This window comes from Microplitis mediator, chromosome 7 (assembly GCF_029852145.1).
Source record: "Microplitis mediator isolate UGA2020A chromosome 7, iyMicMedi2.1, whole genome shotgun sequence".
In the NCBI taxonomy this organism is placed as follows: domain Eukaryota; kingdom Metazoa; phylum Arthropoda; class Insecta; order Hymenoptera; family Braconidae; genus Microplitis; species Microplitis mediator.
The window spans coordinates 1,074,613-1,090,200 of record NC_079975.1 but is presented as its reverse complement, the minus strand read 5'-3'; the positions used below and the strand labels follow the sequence as shown (position 1 = coordinate 1,090,200).

The following is a 15,588-nucleotide window of genomic DNA, read 5'->3' as shown; positions in this document are numbered from 1 at the left end:
ATATCATAGTATCTTATATATTTTATAAATTATTTTACTTCTGTCTTTCAGTACTTGATCATTTCTTGAAAAAGACGAAACGTTGTACAATAATTGTTAATTAACATTAAATAATAACAACAATAGTGTCTAATTACCTATGAGTTGACATGAAACATAATTAAAATTTATAATTAATTTTTTTTCTTTAATAAAATAAGTAAATGTTAGAACAGTATTGACTAGCAATATTAATAAGAATTTAAATAAAATAAAACAATAGAAAAAAAAAATACAACGTCCGAATATATATGACAGTGTACTACATATATTACGAATTATATTAAAGATTAAGAGTTGCCTATTGTTAAAATAATGAATATTTATAAATAAACAGTAATAATAAAATAGTAATGTGCACGTAATTGAACTGAAATATTAATTAATATAAATAATATTTAAATAATAATTAGTGCGGCATTTAATCATTAAATAATCTGTTGCAATTACTGTGTATTAGATTTATTGTCGATTGTGGGGTCATAAGTAATTTATTAAAATAATAATTATTGTAAAAGTAAAGTTAATTAAGGCCCTTGCTTGATTGGGAGCTCGTGAGACCTGGGCCGGGTGCCTTTTAACGGCCTGTTTGTATGCAAAACTATAAGATTTATTATTGATATCATTATTATTATTATTATTATTATTGAATTATTAAACTCCCAAGTCTGTTCACAATCACTTATCATTTATTGAACAATATTGATATTTATTCATTAAAAATATATGACAGATATTTAAAATAAAGATAGATATATATATACATATTATATATTATATTTAAAAGTAGAGTATACGACAGGCGATCACAGTTCCTATTTTATCGCTTCCCCACAATTAGTTTGTAAGAAAAATAATTGACTATACACAATTTATTATATTAATAAAAAATAATAAATATATATACACAAAAAAAATATATATATCCTTATTAATCCTTTATTTCATATTTTTTTAATTTTTTTGTACGAACTACAGTTTAAAAAATTATTCAAATTTGAATTTTTTTATTTTCCCGCTCATTTTTAAAAAATTAATTTCATTTCAAATGATCCTGAAGTCAGCAGACAATTAGCAATTTTCGGATTTTTTTTTCCCCAAATCAATTACAAAAAAACAAAAATTAAAAAAATGCATGTAGAAAATTTAAAAAACTACAGGTGCAATTTTTTCCAATATTTTTTTTTCATAATTTACTATTTAAAAGAAATCATAAAATTATTAGACGTCTGCTAACTTCATGATACTGAAGTTAGCAGACCTCTAATAATTTTTGGATCTTTTTTTAGACGATAAACCATAAAAAAAAAATATTTGAAAAAATTGCACCTGTAGTTTTTTAAATTTTCTACATGTGCATATTTTTATTTTATTTTTTTACAATCGATTTGTTGAAAAACAAAAATTCAAAAATTTTTAAATGTCTGCTAACTTCAGGATCATGCTAACTTCAGTATCATAATTACAATCATAAAATAAATAAATAAATTTTATTCACGATTTTGAATTTAAAAAAAATTAATTTAAATTTTACCGCCAATTCAAGAAAGTTTTAAAAACTCCCGCTCATGTTTGCGCGGCGCCAGCGTATTTTTAAAATATTTGACCGCCATTACTACTGAGCTCGCGTCAGATGTCCGCGCGCAATTGAATAAGTGTAAGTACATGTGTAGGTGTCATTACGTGGGTAGGGGGTAGCGTAATGAGAAAGTAAGGGTAAAAACAAGTAGGAGTTGATAAGACAAAGTGGTAGTGGGGTTGAACACGCGTGCGCGCAAGATCGGTACACATCTTAAGCCGATAGCCGATAGTCACCAGCTGTGTAAGCTACCAGCCACGGCTCCTCGTCGTCTCCCAATACCTTTACATCGTCCACGTAAGAAAATAATAATTAATAAACCACCAGTTCAGTGCTAATCAATCGGTAATGGAGCCGCTTCAAATAAAAGATGAAAGTTTAAGTTAAGTGTCACTCCATACCAGTTCAACAATCTCACAAAAAATATTTATCATAAATACAAAAATAGTTCTCGCGTTTACATATTATTGTAAATTCCAAGTATAATAACAATAATAACTCGGAGTATGTTTAAAAAAAAATGTTTCCCTCTGTGAAAGTGTCTGGTTAAATTCACCTTGGGACTGGTGTCGTTCCCACGATACAATCGTCGACATCCAGATCAAAATTACCATCCAGATCCAGATTTAAATTATCAATCCTGGAGCTCATATTTTATATATATAACTAAATAAATAACAATGACAACCAGGGAGCTCTACGTCAAGGTATTCTTTTATACATGACCTAATTACAATTAATATTATTTTTAATCCACTAATTTTTTTTATCATCATCATTATCATTTTTTATTAACTCTGACATCATAAAAATTCATTTTTACCTTTTTTTAATTACCTCAGATAAAGTACCCGGACTGTCAATCATCTTGTTTTTCGTCGACGTCAATATATATATATACATATATAGATCTATATACATATATATATATTTTTTTTTTACCTTTCTCTGACATTTGATTGCTTTTATTTCGAAAGGGTTGACCGAGGTCACATATTACATACAAGTATATATATATAAATAAATATATATATATATATATTTGTAGAGTATTGTTACAATTGAATTTTTTAAATGTTTATACGGCTTTATTTATCATTCACACGTAATTAATTCAATTAAATGATATCTATATTTAAATATGACTTTTTAAATTAAAAGGCGTGTAAATTAATCAGCTAAATATCCGTCGATAAGAAAACATATGAATATGAATCATCATTATTTTTTATCACACCGATAAAAAAATATATAACTTAAACTTTTTTTTTATTTTGACATCCGCGTTGAGAGTGAGAGTTTAAATAATAGTTATTGTAGTACAGTCTAAGTACACATACATTAAATGATAATGATAAAAAGTACATGGACTGGAGAAGGAGCATCAGTTTTAATGATTAAATAAAATAAGAGCAACTAACAATGCCTGTGAAAAAGAAAGGATAATTGTAATTTATTTGTGATAAATAAATATATGAAAGCATTTGAATTTTATGTGAACAAATAAAGTTTTGTTTGTTTAATTTCAGACGGAAATTTTCCGGGTAAATTTATATCAACACGTGTACAAATATATTTAATTGATTTATGAATGGAGGGACGTAAATAAATTATTGGTTATTGATTGTTGATAAATAACTATAATGATAAACAATTGTAACGTAAGAGTATTGCGCAATGGATATAAAAAAAATTAATGCGTTTGCACATAAAAAGAAACCGTACAAAGTCACAACATCAGATGGAAAATAATGCTTATAATCTTAACATTTTCATAGCTCGGAGAAGATTAAAGTGAGCGTATCGCAAAAAAAAAAAATCAGGTGCAATTATCACCGGAGCATTAAATAGTTAACTTCCTAATTAATTAAACTGAATTGAATAATATTTTACACGGCGGTCAGTAGAGCGGAAAATGAAAACAAACGTGGGTTAAATATATTGTGACGGCTTTGGTTTTGAGTTTGATTCCCACAGTCTGGGCTGGAATTCCTGCTGACGAATGCGGAACAAGATGATACTTGCTTTTTAAATCTTCATCATTTTTTTTGTTATTTTTCTCTTTGTTTGGTGGTGTTATACCGTTACTACAACTCGAGACTCGTGACTTTCTTGTAAATCCGTTAGACGTAGGTCAAGTTGACGTAAAAATGAAAGTTTTTTTTCTTTTTTAATCGCCAGATTTATTTATCAGTAATTCTTTTATTTATCGTTAAATATTAATTTCAAATTTACGCGGTAAAAAATTCGAGCTGATTTCAAATTTGAATTTACTCCGAATTTAAAAAAAATTATTTAGAGTATGGAGTAAATTTAATAAAAATTTTTTTTTTGTTTAAATAATTATTCACTTTTACTCCTTGTAAATTTAATTTACTTGTCATTAGCAGTAAATTTAATAAAATGTATCAATAATAATAATAAATTTTAGGGTGCAAGAGTATGGATCCAACATCCAGAAAAAATATGGGAAGGAGCTGTCCTTCTGGACGACTACAAATCCACAGACACGACAATAAAACTCCGAGTAGATGACACAAAAGATCAGCGAGTCATTGAAGTAAAAGCGGACAGTGACCTTCCGCCACTGCGGAACCCGGACATACTGATAGGAGAAAACAATCTCACTTCACTGTCCTTTCTCCACGAGCCGGCTGTTCTTTACAACCTGCAGGTCAGGTTCCAGCGGCGGTGCATCTACACCTACTGCGGGATAGTCCTGGTGGCGTTCAATCCCTATGACGAGCTTCCGATATACGGCAATGACACGATATGGGCGTACCGCGGTCAGGCAATGGGGGACTTGGAGCCCCACATCTTCGCGGTCGCCGAGGAGGCCTACACCAAACTGGAACGCGAGCTGCACGACCAGTCGATTATCGTATCCGGTGAGTCCGGAGCCGGAAAAACCGTATCCGCAAAATATGCGATGCGTTACTTTGCGACAGTGGGCGGGTCCTCGACTGAGACGCAGATCGAGAAAAAAGTTCTCGCCTCCTCGCCGCTGATGGAGGCGTTCGGTAACGCCAAGACCACGAGGAACGACAACTCATCGCGCTTTGGTAAATTTATAGAGATTCAGTTCAACAAAAATTATCACATCACCGGCGCATCAATACGTACATATTTGTTAGAAAAGTCACGTGTCGTGTTCCAAGCACACCAAGAACGCAATTATCATATATTTTATCAACTGTGTGCCGCAGCAACGTCTCCATCCACGCAATCCAGTCCAGCAGACTTGTCAGCTCGTCTAAAAAATTTAAAATTAGACCACGGTAGTAATTTCCATTATCTAAATCAAGGCAATTGTTTCACAATCGACAATCTTGATGACTCTCGTGCCTTCCAAGACACGCTGTCAGCAATGACCCGTCTGGGATTCGAGTCCAAGCAACAGGACGACGTATTCAAAATAATAGCGGCAATTCTTCATCTGGGTAATGTTCAAATACTCCAAGATCCCCAGGCTTCTGAAGGTGGGGACAGCGAAGGATGCACAATACCCTCAAATGACCGTCATTTGAATATTCTGGCCCAGTTGATGGGCATTGATCCCACAGCAATGCGCAAGTGGCTCTGTCACCGGAAAATCGTTTCCATGCGCGACGTTATTTTGAAGCCCATGAATGTCGATCAAGCCATCGGAGCTCGTGATGCTCTGGCAAAACACATCTACGCCGAGTTGTTCAACTTTATTGTCCACGGGATCAATGAATCGCTGCGAAGCAAAGTTAAAGCCCTGTCTTTCATCGGCGTGCTGGATATATACGGATTCGAAACCTTTGAAATAAATTCATTCGAGCAATTTTGTATTAATTATGCAAATGAAAAGTTACAGCAGCAATTTAATCAACACGTATTCAAACTCGAGCAAGAAGAGTATTTGAAAGAAGAAATCGAGTGGACGTTTATTGATTTTTATGATAATCAACCGTGTATTGATCTAATTGAAACCAAACTGGGTATTTTAGATTTGTTAGATGAAGAGTGCCGCATGCCACGTGGTTCCGACGACTCGTGGGCCGAGAAACTCTACTCTAAGTGCGTAAAATCCAAGCACTTTGAACGCCCGCGGTTTGGCACCAATGCCTTCTTGATTCATCACTTTGCAGACTTGGTTGAGTACTCGACAATCGGATTTCTTGATAAAAACCGCGATACCGTTATGGAGGAACAGGTCGACGTGTTGCGATCAAGTGACAACAAATTACTGAAACAATTATTCAACGACGATCCGCCAAAGCTGTCAGTTCCCAACAGCGGAGGTCAGCATACGAAGCTAAAGATATCGGCGCAGAAGCCTCTGGCGAATTTGGCGCCAAAACAAAACAAAAAGACCGTCGGGTCACAGTTTCGGGATTCACTAAATATGTTGATGTCGACGTTGAATGCGACGACACCCCACTACGTCCGGTGCATAAAACCCAATGACTCAAAAGAATCTTTTGATTACGATGCCCAGCGATCTATCCAACAGCTTCGTGCCTGCGGAGTGTTGGAGACAATCAGGATTTCAGCAGCCGGTTTTCCGAGTCAGCGAACGTACGCAGATTTTTTTTCGCGATACCGCTGCCTGTGTCCATTCAAAGAAATTCTAAGAGACGATTTGAAGGAAACTTGCCGACGTATATTGAAGTATTACATAAAAGACGAGGATAAATTTAAATTCGGTAAGACAAAAGTACTTTTTAGAGCGGGACAGGTTGCGTACTTGGAAAAACTACGGAGTGAGAAGCAACGGGACGCGTGTATGATGATACAGAAACGTGTGAAAGGTTTTATAATGCGTAGGCGTTATCAACAGGTGCGTAGAGCTGTCATGGGACTGCAGAGACACGCGAGGGGGTACCTGGCACGCGCTAAAGCTCAAAGAATCAGACGCGAACGCGCTGCTGTTAAAATTCAAACCTGCGTACGAGGTTGGGTCACGCGTACGCGATACCACCGAGTAAGACGCACGATAATTAGTCTTCAAAGGTACGCACGTGGTCTTCTTGCGCGCAGAAAGTACGCGGTGATGAAGGACAACGCGGCTGCGACGACCATCCAACGATTCGCTCGCGGTTATTTAGTTCGTATGGCGGTAAAGCAAAAAATAAACAATATTATTATTGTCCAGTGTTGTGTTCGTAAGTACTTGGCTCGGAAAGTCTTCAGGCGTCTCAAAGCTGAAGCCAAGAGTGTTGAGCATGTAAAGACACTTAATAAAGGTCTGGAGAAGAAAATTATATCGATGCAGCACAAGATCAATGAGATATTAAAAGAGAATCATGCGCTGAAAATTGTTCAGACAGAGGTAGCGGATCTTAAAGTCAAGTTGGAGGCGATGAAGGCCGTGGAGCTGGAGAACAAGAGACTCGCGGGTATTCTCGTTGAAAAGGATCGTGAATTGGAAATTATTGCTGAGACCGTTAAGCGGGAGCAGGATGAAAAGATGGATCTGCTGTTGGAGCGTGAGAAGTTGATTAAAGATAAGGAAGAGGAAAATAAGAGGCTGTGTGAGGAGACGGAGAGACTGAAGAAGGAGTTGGCAGTAGCCAATGAGAAATTGAAGAATGATCAACGTGGCGCTGAAGAGAATCTTAAACACAGGTTGGAACAGGAAAAAGATTTGCTGCTTATGGATCACGATCAAGATCGCGGCGCTTACCAGAAGCTGCTGAAGGACTACCAGGATCTGGAGGAACATGTCGAAGTGCTGGAGCGTAAGTTGGCGCTGCATGCACCCGGGGAAGGTCACTCGAGGTCGCTGAGCAACGCATCCAGTGGAAGTGTCGGTCAAGCTGCTTCTACCGACGTTCCCGAAGAAAGTATCGACTTTGGTTATGGATCAGTAAGATCTACGATGTCTTCAACAGCCTACTCGAGAGTTGAGGCAATCGATTGGCATCAAAGACGATCCGAGAGTCCGCCAGACGGCGAAGCTCAGCCTACAAAGGTTCCAATTGAAAATGGAACTGTCATCAACGGAGTACCGGTTGACGTGGGCCTGGTGCTGAAGCTGCAGCAGAAGCTCAAAGACGTCGAGAGCGCTTACGGACGATTGGTGAGGACTTTGGAAGACTTGGAACGCGATAGCAGTGAAGAAGGCTTGAGAACTCAGGACACTTTCAAGTTGGAAGAGTTGGAAATGGAAAATGCCCAGCTGAAGAAAGATCTAGGGACACTGAGGAAGGCTGTTGTCGATGGAGACGTCACTGCAGCCCAGAAAGAACTCATGGGACAGTTTGATGCTCTGCAGGAAGAGTTGGAAAGACGCAGAGAAGAATGTATTCAGCTGCACAGTGTCCTGGCAGATAATACCAAGAGGATGAAGAGCCTGGGGTCTAACTACGGACGGGATGTTGACATCATGAATGAAGATGGAGAGCTGGCACTTGCGTTCGAAGCGCAGAAAATAATTAACCGGTAATTATTTTTATTTAATTTACTGATGGGCTTGAAATTAATGAGTTAATTTTTTTAGTCAACTGGAAGACGAGTTGCAGTCAAAGGAAAAAGGCTGGAGAGATCAGCGGAATGAGTGGAGGAGGGAAATTGATAGGCTGCAAGATGAAATAATGAAGCAGCAGAAATTGTTGAGTGTCAATTTAAGTAACACGCCCCAGACCCAGACTGAAGCCTTCATGCAGCATGAAATTGTTAAAATAACAGCCGAGTACTTGGTAAATTATTTTATTTCAGCCTTAAAAATAATTAATTATTTTTTTCTATTTAATAATAAATTTTTTTTTTAAGGACTTGCAAGAAAAATACGACAAAGTTGCTGAAGAATGCCATAAATTGAAGAAAAGATGTAGGATATTTGCCAAACGTCTGCGCGACGCCGGATGTAAGTATTTTATTTAAAATAACTTTAATGATAAGAGATAAAAAATAAATAAAGAATACTAAGTTACGTAACTACCAACTAGTTTTGGTAAATTATAATTTTTTATAAAAATTAACGCTTACAAAGGCGAGGATACTGAACCGATACAGATACCAGACCCACCAAAACCTCGCGCTTTTATGATAACCGCTCCTGGTGAGTGAAAAAAAAATGGCAATCGAAATCACGTTCATTTGATCGCAAAACTTAATCATGTCAAAAATATTCGCCATGTCAGCTGTCAAAAGATTCATAAATCCTTCGTTTCTATCAATCGCCCATTTGTTGAAGCAAAATTCATAACTAAATTTTTTTTTATTTTTTATATTAAAAATTCATTTATTCTTTTAGTGCCAGACACAGTAGACCCAGCGCCAAATCAGTCATTAATAACGACTCAGCAGTCAAACGGAACAGTGATGCCGGCAATAAGAAAAAAAGAACGCGATTACGAGGGAATGTTTGAATTCCGAAAAGAAGACATCACTGCTATTATTCGTAATCTTGTCATCGGTAATTAACTATTTATTATAAAATTATTTAACACTTTTTTTTTTTAGCCAGAGGTCAATGACTAATTAAAAATAAACAAATAATTTATTTAACAGAACTGAAACCAAAGGTAGCAGTGACGTTGCTACCAGGATTACCAGCGTACATTTTATTTATGTGCATCCGTCACACTGACTGCATCAATGACGACGATAAAGTGACGTCGCTTTTAACCGGGTATCTGAATGCCGTCAAACGAGTTATCAAAAAGCGGGACGACTTTGACTCGACGGTTCTCTGGCTGTCAAACACACTGAGGATCCTTCATAATTTGAAGCAGTATTCGGGCGACAAGCCTTTTCAAATGGAGAACACAGCCCGCCAGAACGAGCAGTGCCTCCGGAACTTTGACCTCAGTGAGTACAGATCAGTGCTAAGTGACGTCGGGGTCTGGATATTCGGCCACGTGATGACCATACTGAAGGAACGTATCCAAGCATTGACGGTTCCGGCCTTGTTGGAACACGAGGCCATCACCGGGTTGAACTCAAAGTCCGGAAGACCGCGATCGTCCTCAGTGGGCGAGGAACCAGAGTCGACGCAACAGAAACTCAACAAGTTACTGGATGAGCTGGGGCTGATTCACAAAACTCTCCAGTATCATGGCGTCGACAGAGACGTTATCATCCAAGTATTCAAACAACTGTTTTACTTCATGTGCGCCAGTGCGCTTAATAATTTACTGCTGAGAAACGAGCTGTGCCATTGGGCCAAAGGAATGCAGATACGGTATAACATCAGTCACATTGAGCAGTGGGCCAGGGATGAGCAACTGGTACCAGCTATTGAGTCTTTACAACCGATAATTCAGGCTGCGCAGTTGCTACAGGCGAGAAAGACTGATGATGATGTTAATTCCGTATGCGAAATGTGCAATAAGTTGTCGGCTAATCAAATTATTAAAATTTTGCATTTATACACGCCGGCTGATGGATATGAAACCCGAGTTCCTGTTACTTTTATTCAAAGTGTACAGGATAAATTAAAAGAAAGACAAGAAAACAACGAACAGGTAATTAATATTTAATTATATCACTAATTAATTTGTTTAAAATTCATTTTAAATATTTGAACCAAAAAATTTAAATCAGAGTTAAAATTTAAGGGCATTCTCAGAGAGTGCCCCCCACTTTTTAAAAATATGCAATGACTTTCAACTGCCATAACCGTATTAAAATTTTATTAATTAATTAAAAAAAAATGAAAACCTTAATTCAAAAAAGGACAACGTAGTCGTAATTTCGTTGAGATATAGAATTTGAAAAAAATTACTTACAATTGATATCAGTTGGGAGTTAAACGAAATTTGTTAAATAAATTTTAGCCGCCAAAATTCAAAAATTTGAATTATAAAATTGACATGACGATTTTACTGAAATTTATTTAACGAATTTTGTTTAACTCCTAATTGATATCAAGTGTAAATAATTTTTTTTAAAATCGATATATCGGCGAAATTACGACTACGTTGTCTTTTTTTCAATTAATGCTTGAATTTTTTTTTAATTAATTGATAAAAATTTGATACGCTTATGACAGTTGAAAATTTTTAAAAAGTGGGGGGCATTGTCTGAGAATGGCCTTAATATTTAAAATTCAAAGTCAAATTGAATAATTTGATTTTTTAAAGTTTGGTTCAAATTTTTCGCGCGCAATTTTTTTTAAATTTACAGTCAGATATTTTAGATATTTAGCTATGATTCAAAGTAATTATTTTTCTATCCACTTAATTACATAATAATTACAATTAATTTTTTTTTCAGTTACTAATGGACCTAAAGTTTTCATATCCAATAAGATTTACCTTCAACCCCTCGAACATAAGACTAGAAGACATCGAAATACCGCCGGCACTTAATTTACCTATGCTCAAGAAAATTTAAATAAAATTATAGGTAAATTTAAAAAAAAGTAAACTAATTAAATAACTTTAATTAAACAATTAATTGAATTGTGCAAATACCTGCACATTTTGTACAATATCATTTTATTATTTTTTACTTTTAATATTTATTGTACTTAATATTTATTTTAAAAATCACTCGTTAATTAATCAATCAATTAGTTAAAATTTATTACTAATTATTTGTTAATTTTAAATACTTAATTAATGAGTGATGAAAATGTGATTGACTGCTAGAACGGTAGAGGCAATTATAAGTATGTACTTAAGCACATTCCATTTATTTATTAACAGATAAATAAATATATATATATAGACATATAAATAATTATTTTTAGCCATACAATAATTAGGTGGGAGTGAATTAATTGCCTATGTAATTTATTGTACAATAACAAAAAAAAGAAAATTATGCAATGTTACTACAGATGGTATATATTGTTATGAATTGATAAATTTATTTGAAAAGGGAGCGATGATTGTTATGAGAATGTTAAAAAAAATATATTTTTTTTGTCAATCGATTGTAAAATAAAAAATGAATGTGTGCCATTCCATCTTTATTAATTATAAATATATTTATATGAGTATATTGTTTTCCTAATTGATCTGTGATCGATTTAAATAGTACATTAAACACCGAGGAAAGAAACAGTATGTAGACTACGGGGGTTAAAATGTCCTATTTATCTCCCCAGGTGTGTAATGTACTAATTGTTTTTCCTTATTAGCTAAATAAAAAGACCAACAATTAATTTTTTTATTACAATCATTTTATTTTGTTAATTAATGGTAATAATATAAACGTTAAGCGTAGCGGCGTGAAAATGATAATTGTTATGATTTAAATGCGTGATAATTAATTTAAAATTGTAATACATGATATTATAATTTCAATAAGTAATGATTAAAATTTATTAGAATGTTAATAATTGATGTAAAATAGTATACTACCTAGGCCAGTAAAATAAGAAAAGTTTCAGAGCACATGTAATTGTTGGCCGAGGCTGACAAACATGTGGTCTGAGGCTTTCTTTTTTACTGGCCAAGGTGCGTATACTTTTCTGCTCGACGAAGCCGGAAAGTTGCAACTTCGTTCAGGGCAGCAGCCCGAAAGTTGCCACTTTCCGGCCGGAGGGCAGGAAAATAATAAATGACCATTTGTTAATGAATTAGTTCATTTATTATAAAATAATTAATGACGATCGGCTGGTGAACGTACGTCGTCTATTTTTAATATCATTTTGACGAGTTGTGTTGCCAATAAAATTTGCTGAGTCTTACTTTTGAGTGATTCGATAACATTTTGTGATTTCATGTCTGAAAAAAAATCATTTATTTAATTAATTAATTTATTATAATTATTAAGTAGTGATGATTAATTACAAAATACATACCTAGAGTACCAACATTCATGCAGTCAATGCCGAGAGCTGGGTTTCTTTGAGCCAATTGTGAAGCTTTGGCTTCGGCAAGAGCATCGACAGCAGCCAGACCCGAGTTGTCAGCCAGTGCCATCGGAATGGCTTCAAGTGCATCAGCGAATGCGCGGAACGCGTACTGTTCCAAGGTACTGATGCTGTCTGCTTGGGCTGCACATGCAAGAGCACATGATATTTCTGAGGCACCACCTCCGTAGACGACTCTCTCGTCAGTTATTAAATTACGCACTACGCAAATTGCGTCGTGCAATGATCTCTTGGCTTCTTCAATGATCTATTGACAAAAAAAAAATTAATCATTCATTCAATTAATTAATTAATCAATCGAGTTGCCAATTCTTTCATCAATAAAAAATATATTTACCATTTTATTGCCACCGCGAATAAAAATAGTGACAGCACGTGAATTTTTGCATTCTTCAATGACAAGCATACGGTCTTTAGTGGTTCCAAATTTGAGTTCGCGTACAACACCAGCGTAGCCAAGTTTATCTGGAGTTAATTCTTCGAATCTCGGTACGATTCTACCGCCAGTTGCTATGGCAATCAACTAAAACTCATAAATAAATTTACATTTAATTAAATACTTAAAAAACATTTAATTATAAAAAGAAAAAAAATTTTTGATTTATATTTTAACCCTCAGATCTCATAATCTTTGAATCATAGGAGCCATGCGATGTATTGGATATTAAAATTATCTGGTTTTAAAATAAAATATGCGCGCAACCAACGGACGTGAGTCCATCAGTAGATTGCATGGAATTATTTTAAAAAATCATTTAATTTTAACACGCCAATCATCACTCTCCTCTAAGGCGCTTTGTCATCATTGGGTAATTTTGATAAATTAATAAAAAAAAAATGAATGAATAGTTTAATTACCTCGATTTCGGGACCTCCGACCCATCGTACGGCTGGGAGATTTTTCTGTAGAAGAAGATGATTGGCTTCGTCATCAAAACCCCACTGACAAATAGCCAAAGTCGCTCCGGCTGCTTTCACTTGGTCGACCATGCTGGTGAACTTCTCACGCTCGTACTCCCGGAGCTTCTTGTAGTCTTCTACTGAAGTCACGTCCAACTTATGTTTGGTCTTTGGCTTCGGTGGCTCGAATGGGCAGGTCAAAATCGCGAGCTTTACGTCTTTCAATACCTAAACATAATGACACCGATTACAAAACCAATTCATAGATAATTTATAGTGGATAAAAATGTAGCAGCTCTTTTAAATTATTTATTATACATAAATAAAAAATAATATTTAAATAAAAACTGCGTTTATTTTGCAAGGTGTCTGGACAGATTATATATTGATAAATATATCTGGAATTCTCCTCGCCAGAGAAAAATTTACGTTAACTAGTCAACTATAAGCAGGACATCTTAATTTATATCACGAGTCAGTTGTCATGTTACAGAGTCAAGTACTAGATCCAAGATCTTTGATCTCAGGACCACAGAACCTCAAGACTCTGCACCAGGAATTAATCCTGTGATTAATGAGTTTTATTTCTGCTTCTACAAGTAAATGTTACTGTATTTTTTCTAGTACAGTAGAATTTCTCTAACTGACCCCCACTATTTTTTACAAAGTCTTCGTTTTCAAAGTTCAAGAAATTCGATTAAATTTAGCTGTGATTAATTTTTTTTATCAAGCCTGGTGATGATAAACGTAAAATTTTTCTCTGTATAATTAATTAACTAATTAATGGATAATTACCTTGGGCATTTGTGGATGACTCATGTCTTTATCAACGACAACACCGCGTACTAACATGGTATCTTCTAATCTACCACCAACTTTTCCTTCAAGTTTTATTAATTCAAAATTAACATCACGTTTCTCCAAGTCAGCAACAGCCATGACAGCGTCAACGGCAATTTGGGCCATTTGTCGGTGACATTTGTTGATGCTAAACAAATTACCAAATTAATAATGAATAAATAAATTAATTAATTAATTGAATGATTGATTGATGAGTAAATTTACATTTTAGAACCAAGAGTAGTCATAGCAATTTTGATCAGAGGCTCCAAATCTTTAGGGTTGACTGGAAACTCTTCGGAAATATTACTGAGATGCTGAGCTGCGTACTGAGCTGCCAACTCAAATCCGTCAGCAATACGAATTGGGTGGATACCCTTGTCCAGGAGACGCTCAGCCTGCTCAAGAAGAGCACCGGCGAGCACGACAACTCCCGTAGTGCCATCACCGATCTCATCGTCCTGAGACTGGGACAACTCGACCATCAGCTTGGCGATCTCGTGTTCCACGTCCATGTTTTTGAGGATCGTCGCGCCGTCATTGGTGACCAGCACGTCGCCATCTGGACTCACCATCAGCTTGTCCAGACCTTTTGGGCCCAGAGATGTGGCGAGGATGTTCGCGATACTCCTCGCTGCCGTAATATGGGACTGAAATAAAATTAATTATTAAAATTGTGTTTTTATGTAAAATATAATAAATTAATTATTTAATAACTGGAATTAAATTTTATCTAAATGCAGACACTCGTCGGACATCTCCATGACCATTTATGGTCACAAATCTCGTGGCTTACCCCCACTTTTTCAAATACATTAAATATTTAATTTTCGTAAAAAAAAATTATCAATTATTAAAAAACTAATTAATTGATTGATTGATTAATTAATAAAACATAAATATTAATCAATTTAAGTTGAAAAATATATTTTTTAAGTAAAACGCAAATCCCATGACCGCCATCACGTGGCGATAAATTTTAATTTGGAGAAAAAAAAATATAAATTATTAAAATTTATTAATAATTATTATTTATTAATAATAAATAGCGATAAATAATTAAATTATGTCGGTTTATTAATGAAAATTAAGTGAATTAACACAGAAATAAGTGAAAAATAAAATTTACCTTGATCGCGTCATTGCCGGTGAGTCGTTTCTGGCTCTCCTGATCCCTCAGAATAATGAATGGCCGCCCGTACTCATCGAAAGCTATCGAACCCGGAAAAGCCGTCATTATTAAGGAATTTGTACCTTAATAAATTACGCGGTACTTTAGTCGGGCACTCGATAGTAAAAAATTAAAAATTTATAAAATTATTATTCGCTCGCAAAACAATTATTTTTATTTTATTTCTCCAGTTTATTAATTGACGACACAGTCTTCTGTCGCCATTTTGACTTTCTCTGTATGATTTTCTCGTGATCGTTT

At 35.0% G+C, this 15,588-nt stretch overlaps 2 protein-coding genes across 3 annotated transcripts; one reads left to right on the top strand and one right to left on the bottom strand.

Moving 5' to 3' along the window:
- Window positions 1-1,698: 1,698 nt before the first annotated feature.
- LOC130671431 (unconventional myosin-Va) lies at window positions 1,699-13,239 on the top strand. Of its 2 annotated transcripts, XM_057475315.1 has the most exons (8): window positions 1,699-2,325; window positions 4,050-8,029; window positions 8,088-8,286; window positions 8,360-8,453; window positions 8,580-8,648; window positions 8,844-9,005; window positions 9,101-10,056; window positions 10,808-13,239. In XM_057475315.1, the coding sequence occupies exons 1-8, from the start codon at window positions 2,299-2,301 to the stop codon at window positions 10,925-10,927; spliced, it is 5,607 nt and encodes a 1,868-aa protein (XP_057331298.1). In that variant the 5' UTR covers window positions 1,699-2,298; the 3' UTR covers window positions 10,928-13,239. The 2 variants fall into 2 exon arrangements, with proteins under 2 accessions (XP_057331298.1, XP_057331299.1); XM_057475316.1 differs by lacking the exon at window positions 8,580-8,648 and having other exon boundaries at window positions 1,700-2,325.
- On the bottom strand, window positions 11,699-15,552 carry LOC130671436 (T-complex protein 1 subunit epsilon). Its single transcript, XM_057475322.1, has 7 exons — window positions 15,286-15,552; window positions 14,382-14,806; window positions 14,112-14,304; window positions 13,275-13,544; window positions 12,754-12,939; window positions 12,345-12,663; window positions 11,699-12,267 (listed from the first exon to the last, which is right to left on the bottom strand). Exons 1-7 carry the CDS (start codon window positions 15,391-15,393, stop codon window positions 12,143-12,145), a joined length of 1,626 nt encoding a protein of 541 aa, XP_057331305.1. The 5' UTR covers window positions 15,394-15,552; the 3' UTR covers window positions 11,699-12,142.
- Between the last annotated feature and the right edge of the window lie 36 nt (window positions 15,553-15,588).